At 37.8% G+C, this 16,182-nt stretch overlaps 1 protein-coding gene across 3 annotated transcripts in view; it reads right to left on the reverse strand.

The window, feature by feature from the left end:
• LOC124711891 (Fanconi anemia group D2 protein) overlaps positions 1-16,182 on the reverse strand; it is a 206,393-nt gene that overhangs the window by 174,925 nt on the left and 15,286 nt on the right. For all 3 annotated transcript variants that reach the window (XM_047242137.1, XM_047242136.1, XM_047242138.1), the window contains exons 4-6: positions 14,614-14,743; positions 11,676-11,752; positions 3,418-3,610 (exon numbers count right to left, since the gene is read on the reverse strand). In XM_047242137.1, the coding sequence (XP_047098093.1) occupies positions 3,418-3,610; positions 11,676-11,752; positions 14,614-14,743 (400 nt within the window). The remainder of the gene's footprint in view (positions 1-3,417; positions 3,611-11,675; positions 11,753-14,613; positions 14,744-16,182) is intronic.

Below are 16,182 nucleotides of genomic sequence, written 5' to 3' on the forward strand. Positions count from 1 at the left end.
TCAGGGAGAAGAAATAGAAACTGTGCGGTTTGCCAGTGACTTTGTAATTCCATCAGACAGGCAAAGAATTTGGAAGATTTATTGAATCGAAAGGATCATCTCAGGAAAACAGTCAGTAAGATGAACAACAACAAAAATGAAACACAGGTAATACAGGGCACACAAATTAAAGCAGATTAACCTCGGGGAATTACATTAGAAAATAGGGTACTAAAAGTACTAGACAAGTTTGGCTGTTTCGACAGCAAAATAACTGACAAAGGTGAAATAACATGGGTATAAAATGCAATATGATGGTGGCAATAACAAAAAAGGCATATCTTAAGAGAGAAATATTCTAACATTAATATAAATTTAAATGTAAGGAAGTCTTTTCTGAAAGTGTATGAGTGATGCCATCGTGCCAAATAAAAACAAACTACATGTAGGACAAACTGCATGTAGGGGCAGACATGGTCCCCAAGGATAGATGCATACTTGTTTGATCCACTGCGCCTTCCAGAATGAAGGAGCACACACAAAATGCCACAAAAACATTCTGCAGACCATAACATTCCCTCCTCCAGCCAGGATATTTGTTTTCAGATGTTTCATGTCATACACTCCTGTCCAATGAAGTATAAATTGCAATTCATCTGAAATGGTCATCTATCACCACTAAAGGAGATCTAGTTGCAGTATTGGTGTGCAAATTCCAGCCTTCATCACTCATGAACAGCACCTGCTGCGGAGGCCCATATACAACAACTTTTGCTGAACCGTTGTTGGTAGCCCCTTGGTTCATCTGGGTGGTCAGTTGCCCAACTGTTGCATGTCTGTTCCCTCATACACATCTCCACAGGCATCGTCCACCCCCACCATCTATGGCCTACGGTGCACCACAGTTGCCTCAGCGCCAGTTTTGGATAGTGCCATTCCACTATGCACAGTATACTTTAACAATGGTGGCAAGCAGACAGTATACAAACTTTCAAAATGCTTTCACTCTTGGCATGAAAGCCAATGATCGTGCCCTTTGGGCATCAGATAAATCACTCTGTTACCGCATTATGACAATGACTTCATTGTTTCTTGTATCCCCCTACAAGCTTTATAGACCCTCCGCTGTTAGGGTCCTCTGTGAGTGGTTATTGCATATTGACATCACGTACAGGACAGGGGGTCACATTAAGGTGTCTCTTCTAGCCCCTCCTGCTTTACCACATTCGACTTTCTGTCAATCTCAATTTTCAGGCATCTGTATTCCTATTTGTCTAGTTTATTTGCTTCATTTTTATATTTCCTCCTTCAATCAATTAAGTGCAATATCTTATGTGCTGTCTGGGGATTTCTATTGAGTCTTGTCTTTCTGCATACTTAATTCTCTGCTGCCTTCATTATTTCATCTCTCATAGCAAACTTTTGTCTTCCATTATATTCCTCTCTCCTGTTTCAATCAATAGTTGCCCGATGCTCCCTTTTACACTCTCGTCCAAGGACCTCTTGTTCCTTGAACTTATCTTGTTCCACTTTCCTCATTTCCTATCTTTCTGCAATTTCTCCGGTTTCAATCTGCTGTTCGTAACTAATAAATTATGGACAGCCTCCACATCAGCCTGTGGATACGTTTTCCAGCTTTACATTTGATTCCTGCATCTCTGCCTTATCAGTGTATAATCTGTCAGATACCTTCCAGTGTTTCCATGTATAAAACCACCTTTCATTATTCTCAACCAAGTATTTATAATGATTAAATTGCTTTCAGCTTCTTCTTTCATGTAAATATATGTTCTTCTCATATTTTTGTTTCCTTTATTTTGCAACTGATGAATTCCTGTCACCCTTTGCAATTAAATTTTCATCTACATCTACATTTATACTCTGCAAGCCACCCAACGGTGTGTGGTGGAGGGCCCTTAACGTGCCACTGTCATTACCTCCCTTTCCTGTTTCAGTTGAGTATGGTTCGCAGGAAGAACAACTGCCGGAAAGCCTCCGTGCATGCTCGAATCTCTCTAATTTTACATTTGTGATCTCCTCGGGAGGTATAAGTAGGGGGAAGCAATATATTCGATACCTCATCGAGAAACGCACCCTCTCGAAAATTGGACAGCAAGCTACACCACGATGTAGAGTACCTCTCCTGCAGAGTCTGCCACTTGAGTTTGCTAAACATCTCCGTAATGCTATCACACTTACCAAATAACCCTGTGACGAAAAGTGCCGCTCTTCTTTGGATCTTCTCTATCTCCTCTGTCAATCCGACCTGGTACAGGTCCCACACTGATGAGCAATACTCAAGTATAGGTCAAACGAGTGTTATGTAAGCCACCTCCTTTGTTGATGGACTACATTTTCTAAGGACTCTCCCATTGAAACTCAACCTGGCACCTGCCTTATCAACAATATGAAACTGAATAATTTCTTTTTAATTCAACATACATTCTATCAATCTCCCCATCATCGTTGAGTTAGTAGGTATATATTCTTCTGCTACTATGGTGTGTCTTGGTTTTGTGTCTATCTTGGTTACAATAATGTGTTTACTATGTTATTCATAATACTTCACTGCATTCTTTTTTTTCTTATTCATCGTTAATCCTTCTCTTGTGTTATAACCACTTGATTGTTTTCCTTGAAAACTCTGTACTCATCAGACCACAGAAATCTGCATCTTCTTGTCACCACACTTCACCAATCACCACTGTTCCTAATCAGCAATGGTGTGGACATACTGCACACAATACTGTATAAGAGCATATAAATCAGTCATAACAGTAAATATATCTAAAAACAAAGATGATGAGACTTACCAAACAAAAGCGCTGGCAGGTCGATAGACACACAAACAAACACAAACATACAACAGTAACTTTGTTGTCTGTTGTTAAGACACCAATATTGGTATTATAACAGAATATTTTGTTGTCCATACACCTCTATGAAAGTTATAATAAAATTTCTGTTATTTAATTACTTAAACCATATTTAGAGCACAAAAGGCATGAACAATATTCATCAAAAGTGAAATAATTATACACCTCGCTTCACCACCGAAGTGACGGTTAGCATTATAGAAGCTTCTATAAACAACTGTTTCCTTCAAAGGATAAATGAAAGATATTACGCAGATGTACCACACCTATTTCAATTTAAATATGTTGCTGACAAAATTAATATGAAATCTTTATGTGCTATCTTCCATAATTCACTAGGCGCAGTTGTACATATTGCTAATGGCCACAAGTGTTATCAATCTACTGACCATTTCAAGACTTCTACAAATGTGTTAACTGCTGATGAAACAGATTCTTAAGAGTCTACCATTTTTCACTGTACTCTGATCAACAATATACCAGTCAATCAGATTTATCACTTCCTGCCAGAAATGTTTTAAAGTAATTAATATTCACCAGTATCAAAGGAAGACAAACTCACCTGTGGCAAATCAGTAGCTGAAGCATCTACATGGAGAAACTTAACTACATTGGGGAAGAATTCTGTAGGGGCGGTACGCAGAACTGTCAGAACTTGGTCAACCACCTCGGCTCTTATATCTGGAGCCACAGAGAGGCAGCTCAAAGCATCCAGTATAACAGGAGTGAGTTCTGATTTCTCCACTAGAAGTGCGCTATAACAGGATAATGTTAAATACAATACAAACTGCATTTATATACATTCACAATAAAGTGTATAATGAAATAGTAATATCTAAAACAAAACTGAGGCTGACGCTAAGCACGAATCACAGAGACTAATTGGACAATATGTTTGTATATCTGTAGTATTGAAGGACCTTTAAAATTTATGCACTGGAAGAAAAAGAATTATACTAAAGAGGAAAATAAGGATAGATAGGGGCTGGGTGAGTTGTTTCGGATCTTGGTTAAGAGAAACACAGTGTATTGAAAGTGAAAGTACTTTCTACAGCAGGGGTCAAACGCAGATTCTAATCTTTTGCCAGCAGCATTCCTTCAACTGAGTCATCCAGCCATGCCTCACATAGTTATTCAAATACATGTTACATTGTGTGATCAAGCTGTTCTCCAGGCAACATAATTTCTTAATGGATGTCCACTGCTGAAGTAGTGCACATTTCCTCATTCCTTAAAATGCACAAAGTAGCACAAACAAAGCAAACTGAAAATTTGACAGTTTTTTTAGGTGCAGCGCAAAACATACATCAGTACTACATGTGCAGGAGGCAAGCTTCCATGGCATCGAATATTAAAATGAAATGAGCAATTATTGCTTTCTCTGGGTGGGCCACTGCAATGTATGGCATAACAGCAAACTAAACAGAAAGAAGAAAACGGTCATCATGGGTGAAAAAAATGGATGAGCAAACATGGCATAAAGGGTAGCTTGACACTTCATTGAAAATAACTTCTTTTAGAGGACTGGTTTCAAAATTAATTGAAGATGGGCAAGTATAACTATTGATACATACCAGACACAAGCAACAGACATTAACAAAACAGGACACTGTGATGAGAAAAGCAATTACTTTTCCCAAGAAGTTATTGGCTACTCTAAGATTCCATACCAAATGGTGAATTGAAGTCAGTCAGAAAATTACACCTTCTTGGTACACAAACATCCTCCTTGCTAGTACCACTTCTCTTTGTGGTCTCAATGACATGTATTTCTTGGCAGTGCAGTGAATGCAGAGTTTTTATTTTCCTTTAATTTCCTCAACTGTTGTCTGTGGCCTACACTCTTTTAATGTACAGGCATATTTTGTTTAACACTGTTTCATGTTTGTTTGTTTCTGCTTTGATAATCTTGATATCAAAAAGACAAAACTTCAGTTCATATTGTCAATTAAAACACTCGTGTTCTTTGCACCAAATTACCATATTCTACATTTTCCCTTCTCGAAATCACTTTGTCAGTTTGCCACAGGAGATGTGAAATGCACTGTAGCAGAAGTATTCACTGCTTGAAGGCATATGCTTGATTACATGCTTTATCTTCTGTTGCCAGCAATCATATAACATTGTATGCACTTTCAAGCATGGATACAGATTCATCTTTAGTTCCATGCAGTATGCAGCAGCGTGGGGTATTGAGTTTAGGCATTCTGTGCAACTCCATAGACTCTTGTTGTAGGCTAAAAGGAACATGTAAACAGACACTAATAATGTCTGTGAAGACTGAAAGAAAAGAAATGAGGCTATCAGTTGCTGAGCTAGGTATGGCTGAACTGGAATGGTAGAGACTTGTTCAGTTGCTGGTATAGCAACTATCAGTCATCAATGTTCAATCCATTATATTAACAACCAGTTGTTACATGATGCACTGCCTACCACAGTACACCACTACACTATAGAATCACAAACAAAATTAAGTGAAAGTTAATTTTCCATACTGCCAGCTGCTGCAAAAAGCAAAGTCAATGCCTGTTGCTGACATCATGCTTTTCCACTACTGATTTTCAGGTGTATGGGATTTCTAGAGCAGGGGATATATAAGGGGATCATTACACTGTTTGTTAGTGAGAGACAATGACAGATGTTCCAGATGCTTTATTTCATCGCATGCAAAGATCCAACACAAAATAATACCTTCTATACCTGCTTGAACAGAATATGGTCACTCACAGGTCACAACCACAGCAGGAGATGAAGCACTACCTTAGACTTCTCAAACTAGGATCAACATCTGGTTTCCATGAGACAAAAAAATGCTGGGGAGCCATCTTGATTGATGACCAACCAACCATCACCCACATATCACAGAGGTGTATTAGAGCTGGATTCAAAAACAAACATTGTATTTGATAGCATCCAACATAGGATTAAGAGGTCAGATGATTTGAGATTCAACATCAGCACTCACATATCCATGAAGTGTTACTCAACATGTCCTGACACAATTCAGGAAAAATGGGGTGGTGCGCTGTCTTGCTGGAGGTACAGTTCTCAGCAGGGTGCTGCAGGTGAAAAAAAAAATTATGTTCATGATCAGAGAAGGAGAGACAATGACAGATGTACAAGTACTGTGTTTCATCCCACGTAAAGATCCAGCACAAAATAATACCTTCTCTATCTGCTTGAACAGATGCAAATAAGAGGCATTAGACCCACCTCAAGTGGTTTTCAATCTGCTCATACAATGTCATCAGCATGTGCCAATGTGTACCACAACTTATCCGCCACGGCGAACTTTCTTCACGCTCATGAGTGCCTAAACCCAGCGTTTCTGCAACTTGTTAATCGGTGAGGCATCTTATTCAGAGAAGGAATAGAGTTCAGTCACAGTGTAATATATGTAGTCACGACAAAATGATGTGAAAGTTTGTACCATTTAAGCTGAGAACATGCTAGTGCCCATAGTGGCAAGAAAACCATTCATTGCTTCACTTGTTTGTGCCACAAGATTAGGTTTGTTTTTAATTATTTTTCATTTATGAAAAAGTTATTATGTTTTTGTGACCCAAGCCTTCGTAAAATATCAAGTTGCCTGAATAATGATAAAATAAATGTGAATAGAGCCATAACCCATCAACAAAATGACATAAGCTACAATGTGCAATTTAAATTATGGACAACCACAAGGATCCATACTGGCTCCACTATTTTTCAATTTACATGTTGCCGATTTGTGAAATACGAAAGCAAGAACATTTATCTATGCTGACGCCTTAGCCTTGCTGACACAGTCTAATGATTTTACAATTTTAGAAATGGCTCTCACTCAGGATTTGTGAAGTCTAGATGAAATTTTTAATCTATGGCAACTCAAAGTAAACAAAACTAAATCTTCCACCTTACATCTGAATAACAGACATGCTAAGTATAAACAGCAAACTGCAATCAGAAATTAGTTGCTGTCATATAACTCATTATAAAAATATCTTGATGTGACCCTGGATCGCCCCCTAACAAACAAAAAATGACCTAACTGGTACAGCGACAAAAATGAGCTACAATACCTCCACGAAGAAATGTTCTCAAAATTTAATATAACTGCAATTTGTCCCACTGAAACCAAGAGAATATAAACAAAGTATTTCATCCATATGAAGCATATATTTCTATTTCTGACTGTTTTTGTGATTGGTGCTTTCTTTGACACATCAGTTCTGCATGAAGTCTAAGTATTTGCTCAATGTTGCACTTCACTGGACTTCCCAATTCACAAATTTAATTTAGTTATTCCTCCTTCAAAAGACGACTGCTTTGAAAAATTCTGATGTTTGTGGCACCATTGTAGAAACAATTGATGAATTGGTTTCTTTTGAGTTGGGAAACAGTTCTGTTGATTTTGTTGTTTTATTATCATGCCTGTGTGGTACTATTCTCTCCAGGTACAGTTATGGTGGCTTATCTGGTACATTAAATATGTAGATACTCCATTTCACACAAGTTCCCTGTTTTATGGCTTCATGAACTGGACAAAATGTCGTGTTATTATGTAGATATACAAGGTCTTCCTGCAAATCATCATGTCTTCTGCTCTTCTATCCATTTCTTGTTCTTAAAAAGAAATGTTATTCTTCTGCAAATGCCTGTAGCTTAAAAGAAAACTGTAATTAAACAGTCCTTTACAGCGCTGTTTTATACCTCTTACTATAAAATGACCAACTTGGTGTGTCTATTTTGTTACTGCAACATTTTAAAGCACTATTTTACGGCCATCCATTACGGTCCAAGCTGCCAGAGATAGCGCTCATTCATGCGTGAGTTGTGCTTGCTTGTGTGAATGAATGCATGTGTGTTTCCTTTTCTGATGGAGGTGTTATAACTTCAAGCTGAACAAATATATTTCAAGGAAGACGCAATACATGAAATTCATCAAGTAAACAGAGTAAGACGTGTGTACACTTTAACAGTCAAATCATAACTGAGTCCAAGTCTAGCGGCCGCTGGCTGGCTGGCCGCTTAGGTGGCGCTGCTGCTGCTGCATGGCTGGCAGACAGCACCGCATGCAGAGGATGCGCGTAACTGCGCGGCGGCACTTTGAAAGAACGGCGAGGCACAACAGGAGGCTTTGGTCGAAAACTAATGTGTAAGTGTCTTTTTGCTGTGCCTGCTTGCAACTCAGTGTGTCATCTTGATATTTCAATGTGGAGTTTTTCATTGTTAAACTGTGGTATAATTGAGTAAGATTGGAAAGATGAGGGTTCACTGAGACCATAAGTTGAAAGGAATCGATCTGTTGAGAGCAAGAAGGGAGGCAAAGACTAAGGAAAAGATGTCAGGGAAGAAAAAGAATGGTGGCCCTGCTGTGTGTTATTAGTGACAGCAGTGACAAGTTGCTGCGATTTATAACCAGAAAATCTTAAATCTCCAAATGATCTAAAAAAATAAAAATACTACTGTACACTTATGATTTTATTAGCAACATCTGGATGACTGCTGAAATTTCTATTAAGTTTCTTTAAGGTCTAGATGCCTAGATGGGTGCAGCAAGAGGAAAGATCATTCTTATTATAAACAGACAACCTGCGCAACCAAAGGAAGCACATTCCTCAGGAATGTTGATATGTCTTTCTTGCTAACTATACAAGTCTCCTTTAGACCTGAGCATAATTTATCCTGTGAAAGCTAAATACAAAGTGGCCATTGTGCAGAGGTCCATTTCATTCCTTGAAAGAAAGGATGTAGCAAGACTGAATATTTTAGAGCAGGGTCGGCCACAGTGTGCAAAGTTTCACACGTGCACACAATGCTCCACACGTGTAGTCCAGAGCTCAGCCTGTTTGGAACTACTTGGTACAGTGTGACACTTCATTTAGTAGTGCAATGTGATACTTTTTCTTCAGACATTTCATGTGGCATTTTTCGGTTGGCATGATTTTCTACAGTTTGGCAGAATCACAGTGGCAGTGCCATTTATTCTTTGCTATTTGTACATGATGTAAAAGACGCATAACAAGTCTTTAAAAATTATAGGAAATACAGTCTTTTTTTGATGACAAGGATGAAAATTCTCAACATCTATTTTGCAGTCGTACAATCAATAAGTGTCACAAATCAGTTACAGAATGGCATTGCAATACCATGCATAAATAATTTAATAATTATTTTATGATAAAAGAATACAAAATTACAATGATCAACAGGCAATTTGTATGGGATTCATAGCTTTTTACATGTAGAAGCACACTATGCTAAATATGAAGACATGGAACATGTGATGAAACTGGTCATACTAATAGTAAATTTTGTGAAGTCACATGCCTTATTACAGTCAGTTTCAACAGTTCTTGGTGCAACTGAACAAAGAGAATTCAAACATTTTATATTATTGGGAAGTAGGGTGCTTAAGTTGAGGGGTATGTTTCGAACGATATTTCAATTTAAGATCTACTATTGTTGGATTTCTGAAGGAAGAGGGAAAGCAGGAATCAAAATTAGAAGATCCTGAATGGCCTGCGGCCCTCACATTTTTGTGAAATTGACTGCATGAGTCTTTTAAAAAGAAAATAATGTTGTGGAAGGGACAATTTCTGATAAAGAACACCACCCATTTATCTAATCTCCCTGGCTTTATGGTAAACAAGAAATATGAAGAATATTTGTGGCATTGATAGAATTACAGGAACTGTTTTTTAAATATTTTTAAGTCACTAAGAATCTAACATCTGTTTTTGAGCTGTTTTCGAAGCCCTTTGTCGTGTCAGTTGAGGGCACCCCTGTACAAGTACAGATGGAACTAATCAATCTCCAATTTCATTCCTGAGTACAAGATACATTATTTTACATTAAAACTGTCCAGGACTTCAACAACCTTTTCCTCGGGAAGCATTTCCATATCTTTACAATGAGGCTGAAATCTATCGATCAAAATGTGTCGGTGTGAAACATTTCTTTATTTTTAAATTATGAAACTAAATACATCACAATTAATCTATGAAATTGTCTGCTACTGTCCATTTATCTAAAGTTTGTGCCACATATAAAAGCAAACCGCCAGTAACTAAATAATAGTGAAATTTTGTTTTGTTTGTGATCTATATTGTTGAAATACAAGAAATATGAAACAAGCCATAACAAAACATTTGACATCCTTGCATGACTGAACTGTTGCCTAATGTGATGTGCTGCAGTTCCCCCAACCAAGACAGCATAGTGTGGCAGTGGGAGAAGTATACATTCAAATGAGAGAGACCCATATGCACACAGAAATCTTGTTTTCCCTGTTTTATAGGTTATGTACATGTTTGTTGCTGGCAGGAATGCTGTAATTCAAAGGACTGTGTTAATCCCTGCAGGCTGTGTGTTAGTATCAGTTGCAGGAGAAGAGGATGGTGATTATTCCCCTCAATGCTGTCACAGGTATTCCAGTAAGTATGATATTTCAAAACTGTGTTGTGATGATAATATCCTGAGTTTGCATAGCAGATAGATGTAACTAACTGTGTGATGCTTTAATAAAGGACCAAGCACAGCAAGTAGAGGTAGGGAGGGGGAGTTGAATGATAATGATGATGACGATGATGATGATGATGATGGGGAGGAAGAAGAGAAGGATTCAACTGCACTAAGTTTCGCTGAAACTATTACAAACTATTTAACCTCATTTAGTGTAGGTGAGTCAGTTCCAGCCAGTATCCACAATCCTGAGTGACAACACTTCGCTTCACAGTATGCTCCGCCAGCAGATGAGGGGGGTGGGGAGGTAGGGGGGGGGGTGGAGAAAACTACACTTTTCGATTTCTTTAAATATTCAGGAAATAAAGGATAATATGTAAGGATTTCTCCTTGCGTGTAATCGTATTTATCAGTGCCTTAGATGAGTAAAATAACTGTTGAAGATAAACAAATTCTTCTTCATTCTGGGTGTTGCCTTCAAATTAAGACATCAGCTAACAATTTTAATGTGACATTAAAATAAATGACTACTGAATTAATGAAACATGTATGGCACTGATATAGATTTTATGATTTGTTAGGTTGTTTGTCACTACGTATGCAAGCTTTTGGAGCCAGAGGCTCCTTCTCCTGGCAGAAGGATTGAAGGCGAAGGAAGATGGGTGAAGCAAATGGACTGGAGAGGTTTAGGAAATGTGGAGGAATTCAAAAAATTCACCCAGAACCCCAGGTCACGGGAGGCTTACCCGACAGGAAGAGAAGAAAAGATTGAATCAGTCTTTCCTTCTCATCCTGTCCAGTATGTCTCCTCAGACCTGGGATTCTAATTGTCTTTCCTGAGCTCTAACCCTTTTCCTAAACCTCTCCAGTCCTTTTCCTTCACCTTTCTTCCTTCCTCTTCAACCCTTCTACCAGGGGAAAGAGCCTCTGATTCCAAAAGCTTGCATACGGAAAACTTTTTTATATGGGCATACTCCTGCCGCCGCTTGGTGAGAAGATTCCAATTACGTTATATTGTCAAAAATTGTTTATTTTCATTCTTGTGTCTAAGAAAAACCTATTTCGATCCACATAGACTCATTAAAAAGGGGTGTTACTGAATTTGCCATTATTTGGTGACTTGCATTGTAGTACCTACTTAAATAGTGCTGACAAACTGTACTTAAATGTGGTGTTCTATACTTCACAAGATCCTGCGTAATGGGCCAAGAAAGTCTTTGTGATTCATATCATTACTATTTGTTACCATGTCACATTACTGCTCATCAACACAAAAGCACCACAATTAATTTAGAACGGCACTATTCATACTACGAGTGAAGCAGTAAACTCAATTCAAGAGAAGAAAATAAAATGGAGGACAAAGTTACCAACCTCAGCTTCTGTGCAATTTCATCGTGCTGTTCATCACAGATGATGTCCGGAAGGCAGAATATAACTTCTCTTTGGACCTGAAAATTTAAAAACAGAGTTATAGAAAGTTTGTACAACAAAGTAATATAGCCAAAAACACTTTTCAAAATTGTGTGTTATGAAAACTCTAAAAGTGATTAGGTTTTTGGTGTTGCAATTTTCCACAGTTAAGTTTGTGAGCTGTGTTTGCGCACATGTGTGTGTGTGTGTGTGTGTGTGTGTGTGTGTGTGTGTGTGTGTGAGAGAGAGAGAGAGAGAGATTTAATACTGATGAAGGCGTGTTAGGCCAAAAGCTTTGTTTGACAGTATTTTGTTGTGCCTCTCTGAGACTCAGCATCTCTGCTGTATGGTGTGTAGCAACTATCCTTTTCATAAAATTACGTAATGGTTTCAGTATGGATAACACAAAAATAGGAATTAGATCATGTATATATTTCAGCTGAGGTGTCGCTTGATTCTCTTTCCTTCAAATATATTCAGTTATTCAAATGTGATACTGTAGTAGTCTACAAAACTGTCTCTTATGAAAAGGCAACACAGCTTGCTCTGCACTTAACTGCATTATGAGACACTAGAATGTATGTCTCTGTGACTATGACAGACTCAACCTGTTAAGTATTTGCACATATCAGATAACTTTTTGAGCAGTTGTGCGAAACATTCCAAAATTTTAACACACACTCTCTTTCCTGTCATGAGAACGGCAGAATGTTCTACCAGAACTAAAAATGTCACTGTTCGGCCCTTTTTTTGTTTTAGTTGCCAGATACGTGGAAAAACACCACTTACAACAAAATAAATGTTAAATAAACTGTTGTAGTCGTCAAAGTATTTTTACCATTCTTGCCCAACTGTTATGGTTAACTTTACATCGCATGGTATTGGATACAAATATCTGTTTGATGACTCTTTGGTTAGATCTAGGACATAGTTAAACTGGGCAACATTGAACCTGAAGAACTCACAGAGCTTTATCTTCATTTAATAAATGACTAGTGACAAATGTCATAAAAAACTTGTCAAGCTTTGTCCAAATTATGGGATGTGTTTCAGCTTTTTTGTCATGTTACTGTTGGTGCATAATGCCTTCTTTATCATCATTTTCTTGCAGTGGTAAGTACAACAATAACGAATGATCATTAATCTGAAAAACGTGTGTCTATTTCCAAGAACTGTTCATGACTAAGCTATGAGCTACTTGCACATGGCAAGCTCAGACAGCATGTTCAGTACTAGCACACTCAAATAAAGTACTTTAACTTTTCTTTTCTCTATACTATAGTTTCCCTCCAACTTTAAAATCGATTTTGATATGTTAGCAACCTTTAGTACGCAAAAATGAATCACCTAAAATGAACCAAACGTAAAATAGCCAGTGACCACAATTTTCACTACAGCTCATTCAAATTTTATGCTACAGACTAGGTGTATTTGGAAATTAAATGTTACAATAAATATGACCAATATCAAGAAAATAGACGCTTCAACACCAAGCTGTGGTATGAAACTATAAGGTATGAAACATGTCAGTTTTGTGTGCCAATGTCCTCAGAATAAGATAAGAACTATCATACAGTGAAGAAAACACGCAAATCTGAAACAAGTCATTTTAATTTTTTAAGGGGAAGGGAGATCCTTTTCCAAAAATAAAAAAAAAAATAAAAAAAAAATAAAAAAAAAAAAAAAAACACTCCAGGAATTGATGCAGGTTTGCTTCCTTTACATGCAGCATTTTTCTCACACATTTCCATCAACTTCGTAGGAACTAGACATTAATTCCCACTGTGGTGTCTCTTGCTTCTGAAAGTTGTAGCCATTGGCCATGGCATGAGCCTCGCCACCAGGCTGTGTTCTGCCTGGCCAGCTGTCAGGCCCAGGGAGTTTCATTTAACAAAATACACTAATATAAGTATCATAATAAGATGAAATGATGGAAAATCAGGGATGGAATACAAAAAAATGAAATAGGATGGATTGTTACTCACAACATACAGGTGCCTCTTCTCAATAAGAGTTATTTATCTTTCAATCTCTGCACAGTCTACTTGGTTTTATTTCACTATACATATGTTGACAAAAACGAGAGACAGATGACATTACAAAGAAACTATTATTCATTGTGTATAAGTGGCTAACTGTGAAGTATGCTTTCCCGGCGTATACAGCTGGCGAAGAGTTCTCGGGCTTCCAGCCGGGTGGCGGTACCTTCAAACTGCGACGTTTCGACGAGTGACATACTCGTCATCTTCTGGCTAACTGTTTCACAACCCTGTGATGAGTTACATCAAAACCAATGAACTCAGTGACAGTGAATGACCAGTTGACATCAGACAAGTTTTTGCACTCTGGTATGTGGAAAAAATGTGAAGACCCTACATGAGCTCACAGTCAATGACATGCACAACTCTGAGGAGTGCAAGGAACCAATTGAGACACATATGAATTCAAATGGGTCCGACAGTAATTGACGTAATTGGTAAGTTTATATGGCAACAGACATGTAAACAGCATTTTTCAGAGAAAAGCAAGAACAAATTTACGGCAAACAGCTTGTCACTGTCGTTAGGTTGATTTAAGTTGAAACTTGTGGCAGCTGAAGGACACAGTTCATTTACTAATACAGCATGACAAATGTAGCAATGTGAACAGTTTCTACTTTTTCATTCAATTTGTGTCATATCTCATATTTAAATGAAAATTCAGTTATCAAGAGCCCCTGTCATCAGCAGCCCCATCAGAGAAACCGGACAAAAGCATTGATTTCTCATTCAAGAAATATTTTGTCTTTTTATTCATATTTTGCACACTGAAATTAAATTGAGCTTTACACCAATGACTATAGAAATTAGACATTTCATTTTATATAAATACAATCAAGAGATTATTAGAAGTAATTTACCGCAGTCTGTGCAGCATCCAGAACCTCAGCAAGTTGTGTGCTAAGGAATTTTGGGTCCACTATGTTGTCTAAGAAACGCATCTGACGCAAAATAAGACGTGCCCAGGGAAACTCATCTTCATTGGAGGCACTGGGGAAAAAATATGATTATATAAAAATGGTACACATCAGTACCCCAAGAGGGAAGTTTACTAAATGCTCAAAAATAAGAAGAGAAAAAAAAGACAAGGTATAGCAACATAGCTCAAAAAAGAGAAATAAATTGTAATTTGTATTTCAATCCCATTTATCTGACACAGAGCATCTTCTACAGTAAATAAGCTAGATGTCAATTAACAAAATTAATTTACTAACAAACAATCCAGAAATTCAGATAGAAGCACATCTTAATACAGATGTGCATACTTTTACCACTAAATGACATATGGTGTAAATGAGATCAAGGATGGAATAATGACAATATTATGAAAAGGACAGATTGCTATTCATCATATATTTGAAATGCTGAGTCACAGATAGCCACAACAAAAATATTGTCAAAAAAATAAGCTTTTGGCAAAAATGGCCTTCACGGGAATTAGACAAAACACACACACCGTCATGTGGTCGTGTGTGTGTGTGTGTGTGTGTGTGTGTGTGTGTGTGTGTGTGTGTGTGTGCGTGTGAAATGTATTTGCATGAGTGTGTATGTGTATGTTGTCTTATTCTGAAGAATGCCTTTCTTGGCCAAAAGTTTACTTGTTTGACAGTCTTTTTGTTGTGCCTATCTGCAACTCAGCATCTTCACACTATGATGAGATGCCGTAAATGATAATCTACAGAAAGCATAACTTCTAACATTATACTTGCAAAAGATGTTAAGTATAATTTATTTATTTTTGGAGAGAGGGAAATAAGGAGGGAGGGGGGAGGGGGGGGAGAGGAAGAGAGGGGGGGAGGGCGGGAGGGAAATAACAGATCAAATGTGGTGATGAGAAAACAAATTAGTGAAAATCTTTATAAAATTAAATTGGGGGTGGCAGTAGCAATCAGAAATATGAGAAGGCAAAATGCTATATATTCAGATCAATTAATTAGTAAATAAACTAAATACTTCACTTAACCAAAATTGAAGGAAGGCTATTGTTCACCCACAGCTGACTATTGGACAGTTCATGAACACATACAGAATCACTGAAAATTTCACTATCTTCCAAGCAAGGTGTCAGTCTAAAACTTCCTGATAGATAAGACTGCCTGGTACACTCATAAGAACCAAGGCAACGCTGTTTAATGAATGGTTGCTCAAAAAGAGTTGTGTGGGAGGAAAGGAAATGTATCACACAATGGAAGAAGGAAAAGGTGGAAGCACGAAGATTGGAGTTCCCATACCGTGAGGTCTCCGCCCAACAGAGATAGCTTAGACACTGGAAACCAGAGTTAGGAGCTGGGTGCCATTACCACCACCATCATCCACCATGGCGGCTGCATGGATAGCAATAGAAGTTGAATGATCGAGGGGTAACGGCCAGCTTATAAAGGATAGTGACAGATGTCAAGCAGCAGTCATCAGGGACCACCTGAAGACGG

Source organism: Schistocerca piceifrons, chromosome 8, assembly GCF_021461385.2.
Source record: "Schistocerca piceifrons isolate TAMUIC-IGC-003096 chromosome 8, iqSchPice1.1, whole genome shotgun sequence".
NCBI lineage: Eukaryota > Metazoa > Arthropoda > Insecta > Orthoptera > Acrididae > Schistocerca > Schistocerca piceifrons.